At 44.5% G+C, this 17,336-nt stretch overlaps 1 protein-coding gene across 4 annotated transcripts in view; it reads left to right on the forward strand.

The window, feature by feature from the left end:
* SNPH (syntaphilin) overlaps nt 1–17,336 on the forward strand; it is a 55,213-nt gene that overhangs the window by 22,862 nt on the left and 15,015 nt on the right. For all 4 annotated transcript variants that reach the window (XM_067468265.1, XM_060771868.2, XM_067468266.1 and 1 more), the window contains exon 3: nt 11,714–11,804. In XM_067468265.1, coding sequence (XP_067324366.1) covers nt 11,761–11,804 — 44 coding nt within the window. In that variant the 5' untranslated portion in view covers nt 11,714–11,760. The remainder of the gene's footprint in view (nt 1–11,713; nt 11,805–17,336) is intronic.

Consider the following 17,336-nt stretch of genomic DNA (forward strand, 5'->3'; position numbering starts at 1 on the left):
TCAACCATAACATTATTTTCGTTGCTACTTCATAACTGTAATTTTGCTTCTGTTATGAATTGTACTATAAATATCTGATATGCAGGATGTATTTGCATTCACTGGACCAACTTTAGGACAAATACCTGATACGCCCAAATGTGAATACTGGTGGGGTTGGGGGTGGAGATTGATTTCGTCATTTGGGAGTTGTAGTTGCTGGCATTCTCAACTCCACCAATGCTGAAATTGAACCAGACTTGGCACACACAGAAGTCCCATGACCAACAAAAAATACTGGAGGGATTTAGTGGGCATTGACCTTGAGTTTTGGAGTTGTAGTTCACCTACATTCAGAGAGCACTGTGGAGTCAAAACAATGATAGTTCTGGACCAAACTTGGCACCAATACTCAATATGCCCAAATGTGAACACTGGTGGAGTTTGGGGGAAATAGACCTTGACATTTGGGAGTTGGCATTGCTGGGATTTATAGTTCACCTACAATCACAGAGCATTCTGAACTCCAACAGCGATAGAATTGGACCAAACTTCCCACACAGAACCCACATGATGAACAGAAAGTACTGGAAGGGTTTGGTGGGCATTGACCTTGAGTTTTGGAGTTGTAGTTCACCTACATCCAGAGAGCACTGTGGTGTCAAAACAATGATGGATTTGGACCAAACTTGGCACGAATCCTCAATATGCTCAATGTGAACACTGGTGGAGTTTGTGGAAAATAGACCTTGACATTTGGGAGTTGGAGTTGCTGGGATTTATAGTTCACCTATAATCAAAGAACATTCTGAACCCCACAAGCGATAGAATTGGGCCAGACTTCCCACACAGAACCCACATGATGAACAGAAAATACTGGAAGGGTTTGATGGGCATTGACCTTGAGTTTGGGAGTGTTAGTTCACCTATATCCAGAGAGGAGGAGGAGGGCTTTTGGTGGGAGGATTTGCTGTCTGTTTTCAAAAACGAAGAGAAGGACAGGCAGAAAGATCTTCAGCCTTCTCTTCCAAAATGATTCTTAAGACTATCAGAAATACATGTTTTCTTAAGGTCTTTGGTGACCCCTCTGAAACTCCCTTGCGACCCCCTCAGGGGTCCCGACCCCCAGGTTGAGAAACACTGGTCTTGAGGGTCCCTTCCAATTCTTAGATCCTATGTAATCAAAGAAACAAATTGTCTACAAAATGTGATAAAGAGGACCAAACAAGTCAGGAATCGCCTGGTTTCATCCATCAGTGCTCTCCAAACTGGGAGAAAGGCATCTGTTCTTATGGCACATGATTGCCATTGCTTTCGTATCTTGCGTTTGGTGTTGCTTTTGTTTTGAGATTGTTTTGGTGGAAGGGAAACATTGGGCTTTAATTGTGGGAGGAAAATGGGCTAATAATAAGAAGTATGCTTAATTTCTGAGAGAATAAAGGAAGCAGGTGAATCCATGGCACAGCAGTGAAGGGTAACAAAGCTTTAGAAAGGAAGCAAAATAGAGCAAAAAAGTAAGGCACTGGGTTGTTGTAGGTTTTTTTGGGCTATATGGCCATGGTCTAGAGGCATTCTCTCCTGACGTTTCGCCTGCATCTATGGCAAGCAGCCTCAGAGGTAGTGAGGTCTGTTGGAACTAGGAAAAAGGGTTTATGTATCTGTGGAATGACCAGGGTGGGACAAAGGACTCTTGTCTGCTGGAGCTAGGTGTGAATGTATCAACTGACCACCTTGATTAGCAGATAATGGCCTGACAGTGCCTGGAGCAATCTTTTGTTGAGAGGTGATTATATGTCCTTGTTTGTTTCCTCTCTGTTGTGCTGTTGTTAGTAAGGCACAGATTGTGTGTTTGCTCTCTCTCTTGCTTACACACATATGCCTTTCTTTCTCCCCCAAATATTTGAAAGAACTTCCAAGTATGCTTTAAAAAAAAGCCCTACAAATATAGAACAAACTATTTTTGGAAAAGACAGCAAGACAAAACAAAAGATTATCATACATTCTACATATATAAAATCTTGCTTCTGCAGCTACAAATTGCTGTCATACATTCCTTCTGAGAATCCAAACCTACTAAAAATCAAACACATGATGATATCATTGCCTTTTTTTGCAGTGAGTTCTCAATGCTCCGAAAATGTCTTCAATGACTCTTCTCTGATCAAAGAGAGTTTATTCATTTCACCTGACTTTCAGTTTTGACAACTTGTCTTCATTTGTTGGTGTTTATTGCATTCTTCCTATTACTAGTTACTACTACTTAGGCAATCCCTCATTGTCTGAGTAAGATTGTCCTCCAAGTTCATTGTTCTGGCGGTGGGTCCATAGGTGATAGTGGAGTGCTATTCTTGACCTTCATGTTCTCCCACAGTGAAGGCATCGGTTTCCAGGTGGAAGGCGGTCTCAGTTGGGGTTGGCTTGACACGGCTTCCTCTTGGCTCGTTTCTCTCTTTCACCCTCCATTCGTGCCTCTTCAAATTCTACAGCACTGCTGGTCACAGCTGACCTCCAGCTGGAGTGGTCAAGGGCCAGGGTTTCCCAGTTCTGGGTGTTTATGCCAGAGTTTTTAAGGTTGGCTTTGAGCCCATCTTTAAATCGCCTTTCCTGCCCACCAACATTATGTTTTTCATTCTTGTGTCCGGAGTAGAGCAACTGCTTTGGGAGACGGTGGTCGGGCATTCGGACAACATGGCCGGTCCAGCGGAGTTGATGACGGAGGACCATCACTCCAATGCTGGTGGTCTTTGCTTCTTCCAGCACACTGACATTTGTCCACTTGTCTTCCAAAGAGATTTGCAGGATTTTTCGGAGGCAGCGCTGATGGAATCGTTCCATGTGACATCTGTAGATAGTCCATATCTCGTAGGCATATAGCAGGGCTGGGAGGATAATAGCTTTATAAACAAGCACCTTGGTATCCCTACGGATGTCTCGGTCCTCAAACACTCTCAGCTTCATTTGGAAAAAAGCTGCACTCACAGAGCTCAGGTGGTGTTGTATTCCATTTTCCATTCTTGAGTTCGGAGTAGAGCAACTGCTTTGGGAGATGGTATTCAGACAATGTGGCCAGTCCAGTGGAGTTGAGTCCATCGCTTCAATGCTGGTGAATTAGCAACGAAAATAATTATATGGTGGGGTGGGGGTCACCACCACATGAGGAACTGTATTAAGGGGTCGCGGGATTAGGAAGGCTAAGAAACACTGATCTAGATGCTTATTTGATCCCAACTTATCCATCGAAACTCACTGGACAGTTTAGAGAAGATCACATTCTTTCAGTCTGAGAAGAAGGCAATGGCAACTCTCCTTTGAAGGTTTTAGTGTTTGTTCGTTGCCTCGAGTAACAGATTGTGGAAACGGAACAACATTATGGCTCTGATAACAACACCTTTTCCCTAGCAAATATCCATACAATATATGGATATTCTCATACCACCCAGTGTCCAAAGGAGAGAGTTGATACAATGTATTGTCGAAGGCTTTCATGGCCGGAATCACTGGGTTGTTGTAGGTTTTTTCGGGCTATATGGACATGTTCTACAGGCATTCTCTCCTGACGTTTCGCCTGCATCTATGGCAAGCATCCTCAGAGGTAGTGAGTTGATACATGTTGCAAAGTGGCGACAGGAAAGTCCATGTGAGTCCAAGCCTTCAGAGAAGTGTTGTCCTCTGCAAAACAACAACAGAAAGACAAAAAAATCAAACCAACCTCGAATCCTTCTGTGATACTAAGTGGCATTTAAAATAAAACAGCAAGAGTAAAAAGAGTATCGGAAGAGCTTCTCCATGGTAACAAACACCATGTAGGAGGACTGAAGAAAGAACTCAGTTGAGAGTCTAGCACGATTGTCACAACAAGGCGAAGTCAAGCGAACAAGGATAAAGAATTCAGGAAGAGGGAGAGCCCAGAGGGAAAGCCACCCCTTTGGAGGTCTCCAAATGCTAGATTTATGGACGTCTCCTAAATCATAGGCTTCTGGAAGATGATGTGAATGCAGCAGCACCTCTGAGATGAAGAGGGTTTATTTTAGCAAGAGCTTTCGTGGCTGTACACTTCCTAACAGCTTAAGTGACTGAGGGGTGAAAGGAATGGGCCTGAGGCTGTTAGGAATGGTGGGAGTTGAAGTCCAAAACACCTGGAGGGCGAAAGTTTGCCTATGCCTGGTATAGATGCACCCTGGGCACCTTGGAGATTTCTAAATAGTAGGATTGCTATGCTTCAATGATTCCTAAACTCCTCCCAGGTGTTTTGGACTCCAGCTCCCAGCTGTCTTGGCCAACAGTTGGGGATTCTGGGAGCTGAAGTCCAAATCACCTGAAAGACCAGACTCTGAGAAACAACTACTAGAAATAAAAGCTGACTTGAAGGCAAACACCATTAAATTGACAGATGCAAAAAACAAAACGCTTGAGCGGTGTCCTATTGGAAAGCAATAAAGATGAATCACACAGTGGATGTTGGATAGAGAGTTTATCAAGCTGGAAGCAAATGCTCAACACGCTTATTTTGAAAACTTCCAGAGAAGTAAGCACTGTAGTCTACTGCAGCAAAATCAATGAAGAAGAGCCTTGTATTGCGGAGAACTGACCCACTTTTGACTGGTACAGCTGGCTTCCACCTTTCGTGCCAACTAAGGAGAACTCAGATGGGAAAAGCAGATCACTGATAATTATTTTTGTTCTCTTTCATTTGTAAGGTTTCTTTTCTGTTTTGTGCAAGCCTGCAAAAGCTCCCAAAATGCAGCTGTCCTGCTGGTCACAAACTACTGCATACCCCATGGTCCTGGGTATGATGAGAGTCAAAGGACATTGACAGCTGTAAAAAAGATCAACGACACCTGGGCAAGGGGGACAAGCAATCCCACCACTGCCCACCAGTTTAAAGGGTTATCGTTCAGCTGGACACTACTTAAACGACGATAAATGACTATGACAAGGGGGAAAGACTCTCTTATCCCACCTCAATAATATTGTTGAGTGACCAACTGTATTAACGTTGTTAATGACTGATGTATTAGGTAGATTCGCCGCCACCACCTCAATTAATGTCTGAGGAAAACATAAGTGTGAATGTGAAATAGATAAAGTTTGTTCAAGCCCTTGGTTCTTCTTCAATGGCTGCTTTTTTCGCTGACTGGACTGAAATAGATTTATCTTTAGACTTGCTGAGATCTGGTGATTGTGGCAGACCGAGGCAGACACCAGTTTAAAGATGAAATACAAACAGGTTTATTTAAACTTGGTGAATATATCAACTCTTAATAAGAGTGGTACAAAAGCGTAATGTGGTTACTGAGGCTTAACTGGTTAGACAAGGCAGTCTTTTCTTAAGACTTTAACTTTTGTTTCTTGTGAGTCCCTTGCTTCACACTGTTCACCTCACTGACACATTGTGTCCCTGAGAACAGCCCACTGACTGCCTCACAGAGCAAACAGGCATTCCTTCACTGACCCTACTCTGTACAGTGAACCAGGAACCTTTGCCTTTCCTATGCTCTAACCCCAAGGCTCACTTCAAAAGTTTTCCCTCCCTGCCTAAAATCTTCTCAGCTCCCTCTTCCTAACTATCCTTCTACACTCTTCGATGTTTAAAGCTCTTCTCTCCAGCTTGTCAAAAGACACAGTCTTTTCCCTCTCAAACCTAACTCCTCCCCTGACTGCTCTAGCCAATCAGGAGTCAGCTGACTCCTCCCTCCTCCCTCTTAGCCTTCCTGCCTATCTCTCAACATGTCAGCTACTGACTTTCCAGGCTTCGGCCTTCCTGGCAAAAGGTTAGATTCATCACAGCAGCATATTAGATTTAGGTGCATCTGCACCCGTGTTTCCCAACCTTCCTAATGCTGTAGCCCCTTAATACAGTTCCTCATGTGGTGGTGACCCCCAACCAGAAAATTATTTTAATTGCTACTTCATAACTGCAATTTTGCTACTGTTATGAATTGTAATATAAATATCTGATATGCAGGATGTATTTTCATTCACTGGACTAAATTTGGCTCAAATACACAATACACAATACACCCAAATTTCGAATACTGGTGGGATTGGGGAGGATTGATTTTGTCATTTGGGAGTTGAAGTTGCTGGGATTTATAGTTAGCCTACAATCAGAGAGCATTCTGAACTCCACCAATGATGGAATTGAACCAAACTTGGCACACAGAACTCCCATGGAAGGATTTAGTGGGAATTGACTTTGAGTTTTGGAGTTGTAGTTCACCTACATCCAGAGAGCACTGTGGACTCAAACAATGATGGGTCTGGACCAAACTTGGCACAGATACTCAATATGCCCAAATGCGAACACTGGTGGAGTTTGGAGAAAATAGACCTTTGGGAGTTAGAGTTGCTGGGATTTATAGTTCACCTAGAATCAAAGAGAATTCTGAACCTCACCAAGGATAGAATTGGGCCAAACTTCCCACACAGAACCCCCAAGCCCAACAGAAAATACTGTGCTTTCTGATGGTCTTTGGCAACCCCTCTGACACCCCCTCGTGACCCCTCAGGGGTCCCAACTCCAAGGTAGAGAAACTCTGATGTAGATTAAGGCAGTCATAGTCTGTTGTGCTTTGGTCCAACCTCTCCTGGACTAACAACCCTATGTCCAGTTCTGGACAAAGTAATTCAAGAAGGAGATGGAGAAGATGGAAGAGGTCCAGAGAAGGGTGATCAAAATGACATTTGTTACTCAAGGCATTTTACAGTCATTAAGACCTTCAGAGGAGGTTTGCCATTGATTGAGGCTGAGAAAGTGTGACTTGCCTTGCCCAAACTCATCCAATGGTCTCTCTGACTACTTCATCACGCTAAAGAATGAATCCACTTGAAATCTGGTTTCTGCCTCCTGCAGAATTCTGGGATTTGTAGTTTAGTGAGACTGTTAAAGGCTCCTCGCTAAACTACAATTCCCAGAACTCTGCAGGAGGCAGAAACTGGATTTAAAGTGGATCCATTCTCTAGTGTGATGAGGTCCTGATTCCTATACTTCCTGCACCAGACTGGCTCTCATTAGAAATTGCACATTGCACAGCAGCTTAGGGTAATGTTATAGACAGAATGGGATGTTGGGATTTTCCTGCATTGTTTCACCTCTGCCTCTCCTGTGAGCTTTTGTGTGACCAAACTGCAACAACATGCATGCATTCCTATGCCATTGCCTTCTACGCTGACAGGGCAATAGGATCTTCCCTGTTCTATGCTGTAGTCAGCTGAGAGTTTGCTTTGGCGAGGACTCTCTCTGCATGCTGTGTGATGACTAATCTTTGCGCATTAGCCGAACCCCCTGTAGGTTTGCTTCTTGGGGAGGCAGACACCGCCGATTAGGGAGCTTTTATCTGGAATGGCACCCAGCTTTGCCGCTTTCAGGAAAGTGAAGGGGTGGGATTGAGATTTCTGCACAGAAGCATAAACTCTCTTTCTGCCCCTTCCCTGCACACTGCGAAGCTGGAGATCAACGCAGGGCAGTTATGCTGAGAGCTGCTTAAAATAAAAACAGATTGCATGCCTGCACATCCCGTATGCCAACCTGACTTGAAATGCAGAAACCTGGAGAGATTATCCTTTCCAAATCTCTCCAAATAGGAACTTGTTTGAATTTAAAGATCCGTCATTTCAGGAGGCAAGAGAGGGCCTTCTGGGTTGTTGTAGGTTTTTTCGGACTATGTGGCCATGGTCTAGAGGCATTCACTCCTGATGTTTCGCCTGCATCTATGGCAAGCATCCTCAGAGGTAGTGAGGTCTGTTGGAACTAGGAAAATAGGTTTATATATCTGTGGAAAGACCAGGGTGGGACAAAGGACTCTTGTCTGCTGGAGCTAGGTGTGAATGTTTCAACTGACCACCTTGATTAGCATATAATGGCCTGACAGTGTCTAAAGCAAACCTTTGTTGAGAGGTGATTAGATGCCCTTGTTTCCTCTCTGTTGTTGTACTGTTATAATTTTAGAGTTTTTTAATACTGATAGCCAGATTTTGTTCATGTTCATGGTTTCCTCCTTTCTGTTGAAATTGTCCACATGCTTCTTGTGTATTTCAGTGGCTTCTCTGTGTAGTCTGACATGGTGGTTGTTGGTGTGATCCAGCATTTCTGTGTTCTCAAATAAAATGCTGCGTCCAGGTTGGTTCATCAGGTGCTCTGCTATGGCTGACTTCTCTGGTTGAAGTAGTCTGCAGGGCCTTTCACTTCCACTTCTGGAGGAGTCTACCGTGTACCATGCAGCTGTGGACAAGTCTTCAGAGGGACCACCAAACCCAGCAGCATTGCCCAGACACGAATCAAGGAACATGAAAGGCTCTGCAGACTACTTCAATCAGAGAAGTCAGCCATAGCAGAGCACCTGATGAACCAACCTGGACACAGCATTTTATTTGAGAACACAGAAATGGTGGACAACTCCAACAACCACCATGTCAGACTACACAGAGAAGCCATTGAAATCCACAAGAAGCATGTATACAATGTCAACAGAAAGGAGGAAACCATGAAAATGAACAAAATCTAGCTACCAGTATTAAAAAACTCTAAAATTACAACAGCACAACAACAGAGAGGAAACAAACAAGGGCATCTAATCACCTCTCAACAAAAGTTTGCTCTAGGCACTGTCAGGCCATCAAATGCTAATCAAGGTGGTCAGTTGAAACATTCACATCTAGCTCCAGCAGACAAGAGTCCTTTGTCTCACCCTGGTCATTCCACAGATATATAAACCCATTTTCCTACTTCCAACAGACCTCACTACCTCTGAGGATGCTTGCCATAGATGCAGGCGAAACGTCAGGAGAGAATGCCTCTAGACCATGGCCCTATGGCCCAAAAAAAACCTACAACCCAGTGATTCCAGCCATGAAAGCCTTCGACAATACAGAGGGCCTTCTCTTTGGCTGCATCCAGGTTGAGAAATTCCTTCCTTTATGACAGTGCTTCTCAGCATTCTGAATACCGCAATCCCTTAATACAGTTCCTCATGTTGTGGTGACCCCCAACCATAAAAATACTTCATAACTATCATTTTGCTACTGTTATGAATCGCCATGTAAATATCTGATAGGCTGTATGTATTTTTATTCAGTGGACAAAATTTGGCACAAATACCCAATACGCCCACATTTGAATGCTGGTGGGGTTAGTGTGGATTGATTTTGTCATTTGGGAGTTGTAGTTGCTGGGATTTATAGTTCATTCTGAACCCCACCAACGATGGAGTTGAGCCAATCTTGACACACAGAACTCCCATGACCAACAGAAAATACTGGAAAGGTTTGCTGGGCATTGACCTCCAGTTTTGGAGTTGTAGTTCACCTACATCCAGAGAGCACTTTGGACTCCAACAATGATGGATCTGGAACAAACTTGGCACGGATACTCAATATGCCCAAATGTGAACGCTGGTGGGGTTTGGAGGAAATAGACCTTGTCATTTGCGAGCTGTAGTTGCTGGTATTTATAGCTCACCTACAATCAGAGCATTCTGGACTCCACCAATGATGAAATTGAACCAGATGTGGTGCACAGAACTCCCATGATCAACACTAAATACTGTGTTTTCTGATGTTCTTTGGCGACCCCTCTGGCTCCCCCCTTGTGACCCCCCAAGGGTCTCGACCCCCAGGTTGGGAAACACTGCTTTATGAGATGTTAACCTTATCACATTAAGAAATTTCCCAGTTGTAGGACACTTCAGGCTCTTTTCAAGCATGGAGAGGCATGGAGCTCATCACACATTCCAGAAGCAGAAATGTCCTGAAAGGAGGGAACTCTGAACACGGGCCAACAATCCTGTTTTAGCACCATTGTTCATTGACTCATTTTACTTTTGTATTGTGCCATTCTGTTTGCTGGGCTGCTCACTTCCCTGCCTCTTTTTACGTGCCGTTCCCTGGAGCACGAGTTAGTGTTAACCGATTGCCTATTGATTATTTAATGGTTGTGTCAATTGTCAACATTCTCTTTGTATTGGCTGGAGGGGGATGGGATATGGACTCTTCCATGTTGCAACGGGAAGAATATCGGGAGATATTCTTCCCACCATTAATCATAAAATATTTTGTTTCTCCAAGGATTGTGTATTTCTTTGCCTTCAAGTTATGTGTTGACTTACGTTGATACATGAATTTCATAGGACTTTCTTAGGGACCAGGATTCCATAGCAATGGCAATGGTAGCTAAAGTAGTATTGATGAAGTCGAATTTAGACTATGGACCACAGTTAAGGAGGGTCCTGCCTGGTGAGCTATGCTAACCACCAATGTATTGTTGAAGGCTTTCATGGCCAGAATCACTGGGTTGTTGTAGGTTTTTTTTCGGGCTATATGGCCATGTTCTAGAGGCATTCTCTCCTGACGTTTCGCCTGCATCTATGACAAGCATCCTCAGAGGTAGTGAGGTCTGTTGGAACTAGGAAAAGGGGTTTATATATCTGTGGAATGACCAGGGTGGGACAAAGGACTGTTGTCTGCTGGAGCTAGGTGTGAATTTATTTTGAGTATTTTTACCCCACCCTTCTCAACCCCCAAGGGGGGACTCAGGGCAGCTTACAAAAGGCACAATTCGATGCCTGCACAGTAATACACATACGTATAAAAACAGCAATTAAAACAATTATAACAGTTAAAACAATCAATATAAACACAATTAATAAAACTAATCTCATGCTCAGCATTCATCCTTTAGAGTTCCATAATTCCATTCCACTTTGTCAATTCTTGTCAATTGCCAAGTCCTTTACTTATCTGCCAGATCGTCCGAATGCCTGGTCCCAAATCCATGTTTTCAATTTTCTCCTAAAGGAAAGGAGGGGTGTCGCTGATCTAATTTCCCCGGGGAGTGAATTCCATAGGTGAGGGGCCACCACCGAGGAGGCCCTGCTCCTCGTCCCCACCAATCTCACTTGTGATAGAGGCGGGGTCGAGAGCAGGGCCTCCCCAGAAAACCTTAAACTCCGAGGTGGGACATAGAGGGAGATCCATTTGGACAGATACACTGGACCAGAACCTTATAGGGTTTTGTAGGTCAAAACCAGCACTTTGAATTGTGCTCGGAATTGGATCGGCAGCCAGTGGAGCTGATGTAACGGGGGGTGGTATGCTCCCTGTATGACGCTCCTGTAAGTACTCTGGCTGCCTCCCGCTGGACTAGTTGGAGTTTCCGAACAGTCTTCAAAGGCAACCCCACGTAGAGTGCATTGCAGTAATCTAATCAGGATGTAACAAGAGCGTGGACCACCGTGGCCAGATCCGACTTCCCAAGGTATGGGTGCAGCTGGCGCACAAGTTTTAATTGTGTTTCAACTGATTAAATGTTTCAACTGACCACCTTGATTATCATATAATGGCCTGACAGTGCCTAGAGCAAACTTTTGTTGAGAGGTGATTAGATGTCCTCTAGACCATGGCCATATAGCCCGGAAAAACCTACAACAACCCAGTGATTCCGGCCATGAAAGCCTTCGACAATACAAACCCACTAATCACCAATGTTTCCCAAATAGAGAGAGACCCACCAGGGTGAAGATAGGCGACCGAGGCTTTAATACGATCTGTAGAAAGGATTGCAAAAGGTGTCCAAAATGTACATACAAAAACATACAGAGAATTTACAGGATATCTTATACATTTCTGATAGCATTGCAAACTTGGAACTGCTGGTCATGGTTCTCACTACACCATCTCCTTCTCTCTTCCTTCCTTCCTGTCTTTCTTTCCTTTCTCTTTCTCTCTCTTTGCCTCCTAGTTGGAGTTGCCGTTGGCTCCACCACCAAGCCCTGTGGCTCCATTGCTATGTCCCTGCCTGGAAGCAGAAGACCCTCCACGGGATCCCGAAGGTAAACAGGATTTGAATGCTTCCTCCTCACTTATTATTTTGCCAGTGGGGCTTCCCCACGGCCTTTCTGCCAGTCTGCAGCAAAGGCCCTTCCTTTGTGCACTCCTTCAACGCCTTGCTCGTGTCAAGCCCGGCAAAAAGAGCAAGAGAGCTTCCCACCAGCCACAACAGGACAGGAGGTCTCTTCCCGTGTGCTTCGTGACAAACGCAAAGCCCTACACAGTGCCTTTTGGGGAACCATAGGTACCTGACCCTCTCTCTGAAAAAGAAGGGGAAGGTGGCTTCTCATGGCTTCCGCAAAGCTGCATGTCTGTTGTTTACACGCCTGTCCAGTCCTTGTGCATGTACTAACGGCTCACGCTAGCCTTCCATTGCAATGACTGAGGTTGCAATTCACACTTCCCTTCTGCAACATCAAAGGCAGATGTTGGGGGTCAACAGCAGGGGGTTTCTATTAATCTTTAAGGTTTTTTGGGAAGGTTGCTATTTTCCTTATTGTTTTTTTGCCAGGGATGTGTTTGACTACTCTCAGTCTTCTGTATTTGCAGGAGAATATGTAACACTATGTAACAAAATTTGGAAACTTTTATGTTCCTGGTTTGAAAGTGTTATTTCCTCCGCAATACCTACTTATTGTTGGAATTCAGCACCACACAGCTCAAGTACGCAGTCCTCAATGAGGAACAGTTTAATGTATTGTCGAAGGCTTTCGTGGCTGGAATCACTCAGTTCTTGTGGGTTTTTTCGGGCTATATGGCCATGTTCTAGAAGCATTTCTCCTGACGTTTCGCCTGCATCTATGGCAAGCTTGCCATAGATGCAGGCGAAACGTCAGGAGAAATGCTTCTAGAACATGGCCATATAGCCCGAAAAAACCCACAAGAACTGAGGAACAGTTTAGTTAGTTTAGTATAGACTGTGCTGGTGCGGCTGTACCAGGAGCTCCAACTTTATTTTCTTTCTGTTATCTGTTTGCAGTCATAGGGCAGGCCTCCTGTCCATCATAATTAAGCTTTGGTTCCACCCCTTGTTCAGGGCTCTGGGAGGGAAAGGGGCCATTTTTTGGGCAGACTCACACAAGGAAGCTAAACTATAGGATGTAGACCAACTCGTCCCCTAGAAAAGCTTCTTTTCTCAAGAGCTTCCAGGGAAAAGGAACATCCGGGGAAACAGAAACAGAAATTCCAGGGGAAAGGTCCCAAGGCTCTGGCTGAGAGCTCACAGCCTCTCAGCCTCACAGTAAACAGAGGGAAAACAGCCCTGAAGTTCTCAAAGAATTCTCTGAGGGAGGACAGCATTACAGATCCACAGAACTCCAGCTGAAATATCTTCAAGCCTCGGCTGGTAGGTCTACTCAATACCTAGACGCATTTGGAATTGGTAGTAGGACCCACACCAATGAGGCATAGATAGAAAACAGCCTGGGAGAGGTTAAATAGGGTTTTTTCCTACAGTTAATTATAGTCAGGTACCAGCCCATTGAGGACTAGACTAAGAAAGCCTTGAAGTGTTGTTTGAACCATCGAAGATTTGTTGTTTTTTTCATAATTAAGACTTTGTTGTATCATTAAAGACTCTAAAGACCATTACTTCAGAAAAATCCCTGAGAACCTCTCTTTGAGGCGCCCCTGACTTCCCGTTGGGCTTAAAGTATACGTCCTATAGAAAAGTACAGCTGTTACAGGCCCAGCGCATGACAGAACATAGACTAAGGGTTTCCCTTCCCTCATGTCTCCTATATGACAGCTTGGAAGGTATCTATTCTTTCTCTCCTCTCTGTTTCTGATCTCATTCTGATTGGTTGTGTAGAATGACTTCTGTTTCTTACATTGGAGTATGTGCTGTGTGCTTTGAGATCTCTCTCTGCGTATGTGACAGAGATGTAGTGATTGGTGTTTTTCCCCTTTCTTTGAAACATTAGAAGAGATGGGTGTTGGAGTAGCTCAGACCCAGTTCTTTACTATTAAGAAATGCAGTTACTGTTTATTATTGTAAATAAACCTTTTGGGATTTTTAAGATTGAACTCTTGGCCTGCCTAAGCTCCTAATTATTTCAGCCACAACCAACACCACTTCACACTTTGCTTGCTAGTGAGCTGTTGCTCAACTTTAAGTATCCTGTTTGATTTTGGATGCTCTGCTATATTTTAGGGTAGTTTTCCTTAACACTTTGAAAGTTTATTTATTTATTTACAGTATTTATATACCGCTTTTCCCACCCCTAGGGGGTCTCAAAGCAGTTGTTATACTCCATAAACATTTTCTTTGTGGCACGAACTATGTTGAGTTGGTTTATATGTCGTGTCAGGGTAACCAGTCAATTGTATTACATTTCTAACAGAACAAAACAAACAAACAGACAAACACAAAATTTGCAAGCTTGGTAGTTGATTAAATGTCCTTTGACCAGTATCTGGCCACTTAGAGTGCCTCTGGTGTTGCCGCAAGAAGGTCCTCCATTGTGCATGTGGCAGGGCTCAGGTTGCATTGCAGCAGGTGGTCAGTGGTTTGCTCTTCTCCACACTCGCATGTCGAGGATTCCACTTTGTAGCCCCATTTCTGAAGGTTCGCTCCGCATCTCATGGTGCCAGAGCGTAGTCTGTTCAGCGCCTTCCAAGTCGCCCAGTCCTCTGTGTGCCCAGGAGGGTGTCTCTCATTGGGTATCAGCCATTGGTTGTGGTTCTGGGTTTGAGCCTGCCACTTTTGGACTCTCACTTGCTGAGGTGTTCCAGCGAGTGTCTCTGTAGATCTTAGAAAACTATTTCTTGATTTAAGTCATTGACGTGCTGGCTGATACCCAAACAAGGGATGGGCTGGAGATTTCTCTGCCTTGGTCCTTTCACTATTGGCTGCTACTTCCCAGCGGAGGTCAGGTGTATTTTTTCCAGTGGTGTAGGGCGCAGACACCCTGTGATAATGCGGCATGTCTCATTAAGAGCCACATCCACTGTTTTAGTGTGGTGAGATGTGTTCCACACTGGGCATGCATACTCAGCAGCAGAGTAGCACAGCGCAAGGGCAGATGTCTTCACTGTATCTGGTTGTGATCCCCAGGTTGTGCCAGTCAGCTTTCGTATCATATTGTTTCTAGCACCCACTTTTTGCTTGATGTTCAGGCAGTGCTTCTTGTATGTCAGAGCACGGTCCAGAGGGACTCCCAGGTATTTGGGTGCGCTGCAATGTTCAAGTGGGATTCCTTCCCAGGTGATCCTCAGAGCTTGGGATGCTTGTCTGTTCTTGAGATGAAAAACACATTATTGTGTATTAGATGGGTTGGGGATCAGCTGGTTTTCCCTGTAATAGGCAGTAAGAGCACCTAGAGCTTCAGAGAGCTTCAGTTCAACCATCTCAAAGCTCCCTGCTTGAGCAGTAATGGCACGATCATCAGCATAGATGAAACTCTCTGTCCCTTCTGGCAGTGGCTGGTCATTTGTGTAGATGTTGAACATGGATGGAGCAAGCACGCTTGAATTGGTTGAGACTTGATGAAATAGTCATTTAAAAATTATTGCAAAATATGCTGGATGCCCCAAAGGGTTTTTTATGTTGTTGTGATAGAACCAATTAGGAAAGGGCATTTATAACCCAGGAACAAAAATGGTGTTACATAGTGTTGCTATTATTATGATTATTATTAATCTGCATTATAATTATAATGCTGGACCAGCATAACTAGAGGTCAACTCAAGAGTTGGATGGCAGCCATATTGCTGAGTGGTGCTGGAACTAGTTTGGCACTGCTTGACCATAATCATATCGTGTCTCTGTCGGTTTGGCATTTGCAGTGCCCACTGGGCACAAAAAGGGCACTGGACGCTGTTCGTTGCAGTGAAAGGGAAAGGAGGAAAGGAGAATCACTCCCCTCTTTCTCTTCTGCAATTGCCTCATCACTTTGGGTATCATAGAATCATAGAATCATAGAGTTAGAAGAGATCTCATGGGTCATCCAGTCCAACCCCATTCTGCCAAGAAGCAGGAATATTGCATTCAAATCACCCCTGACAGATGGCCTTCCAGCCCCTGTTTAAAAGCTTCCAAAGAAGGAGCCTCCACCACACTCCGGGGCAGAGAGTTCCACTGCTGAATGGCTCTCACAGTCAGGAAGTTCTTCCTCATGTTCAGATGGAATCTCCTCTCTTGTAGTTTGCAGCCATTGTTCCATGTCCTAGTCTCCAGGGAAGCAGAAAACAAGCTTCCTCCCTCCTCCTCCCTGTGGCTTCCTCTCACATATTTATACATTGCTATCATATCTCCTCTCAGCCTTCTCTTCTTCAGGCTAAACATGCCCAGCTACTTAAGCTGCTCCTCATAGGGCTTGTTCTCCAGACCCTTGATCATTTGAGTCACCCTCCTCTGGACACATTCCAGCTTGTCAGTATCTCTCTTGAATTGTGGTGCCCAGAATTGGACACAATATTCCAGGTGTGGTCTAACCAGAGCAGAATAGAGGGGTAGCATGACTTCCCTAGATCTAGACCCTAGGCTGCTATTGATGCAGGCCAAAATCCCATTGGCTTATCATCAGTAAAGACACCGCACAATGTCCAGTGCCATTTTTGTGCCCAGTGGGCATCTCAAACACCAGATCTATGGGGCAAGATAAGTGTCATTCCCTGTTGGGGTGGTGATGCCAATGGCAGCGGCCACTTCCCAAATAGGAAACGGCACAGCTGTTTGCATGGTCCCAAAACTCATACTTTTTCTGGATTTGAGGGAAACCTACAGAGGATCCTGCAAATTCTGTTAATGCAGTTCAAAGTTCAATTAAATGGTCTTTGTCCAAATTATGCAACTGCTATGGAGCTGTTTCAGCCTCCTTTCAGGATAAGTGCCAATGAAAATGCACCCACTATAAGTTTAAATCTGCATGAAGTCAAGCCAATCTTGACAGATTAGAGAGATGGGCCAAAATTAACAAAATGAAGTTCAACAGTGACAAATGCAAGATACTCCACTTTGGCAGGAAAAACAAAATGCAAAGATACAGAATGGGGGACAATGCCTGGCTCGAGAGCAGTACGTGTGAAAAACATCTTGGAGTCCTCGTGGACAACAAGTTAAACATGAGCCAACAATGTGATGTGGCGGCAAAAAAAGCCAATGGGATTTTGGCCTGCATCAAGAGGAGCCTAGTGTCTAGATCTAGGGAAGTCATGCTACCCCTCTATTCTGCTTTGGTTAGACCACACCTGAAATATTGTGTGCAATTCTGGGCACCACAGTTCAAGAGAGATATTGACAAGCTGGAATGTGTCCAGAGGAGAGCGACTAAAATGATCAAGGGTCTGGAGAACAAGCCCTATGAGGAGCGGCTTCCCTGGAGACTAGGACGCGGAACAATGGCTTCAAACTACAAGAGAGGAGATTCCATATGAACATGAGGAAGAACTTCCTGACTGTGAGAGCTGTTCAGCAGTGGAACTCTCTGCCCCGGAGTGTGGTGGAGGCTCCTTCTTTGGAAGCTTTTAAGCAGAGGCTGGATGGCCATCTGTTAGGGGTGATTTGAATGCAATATTCCTGCTTCTTGGCAGAA

Source organism: Anolis sagrei, chromosome 4 (genome assembly GCF_037176765.1).
Source record: "Anolis sagrei isolate rAnoSag1 chromosome 4, rAnoSag1.mat, whole genome shotgun sequence".
In the NCBI taxonomy this organism is placed as follows: domain Eukaryota; kingdom Metazoa; phylum Chordata; class Lepidosauria; order Squamata; family Dactyloidae; genus Anolis; species Anolis sagrei.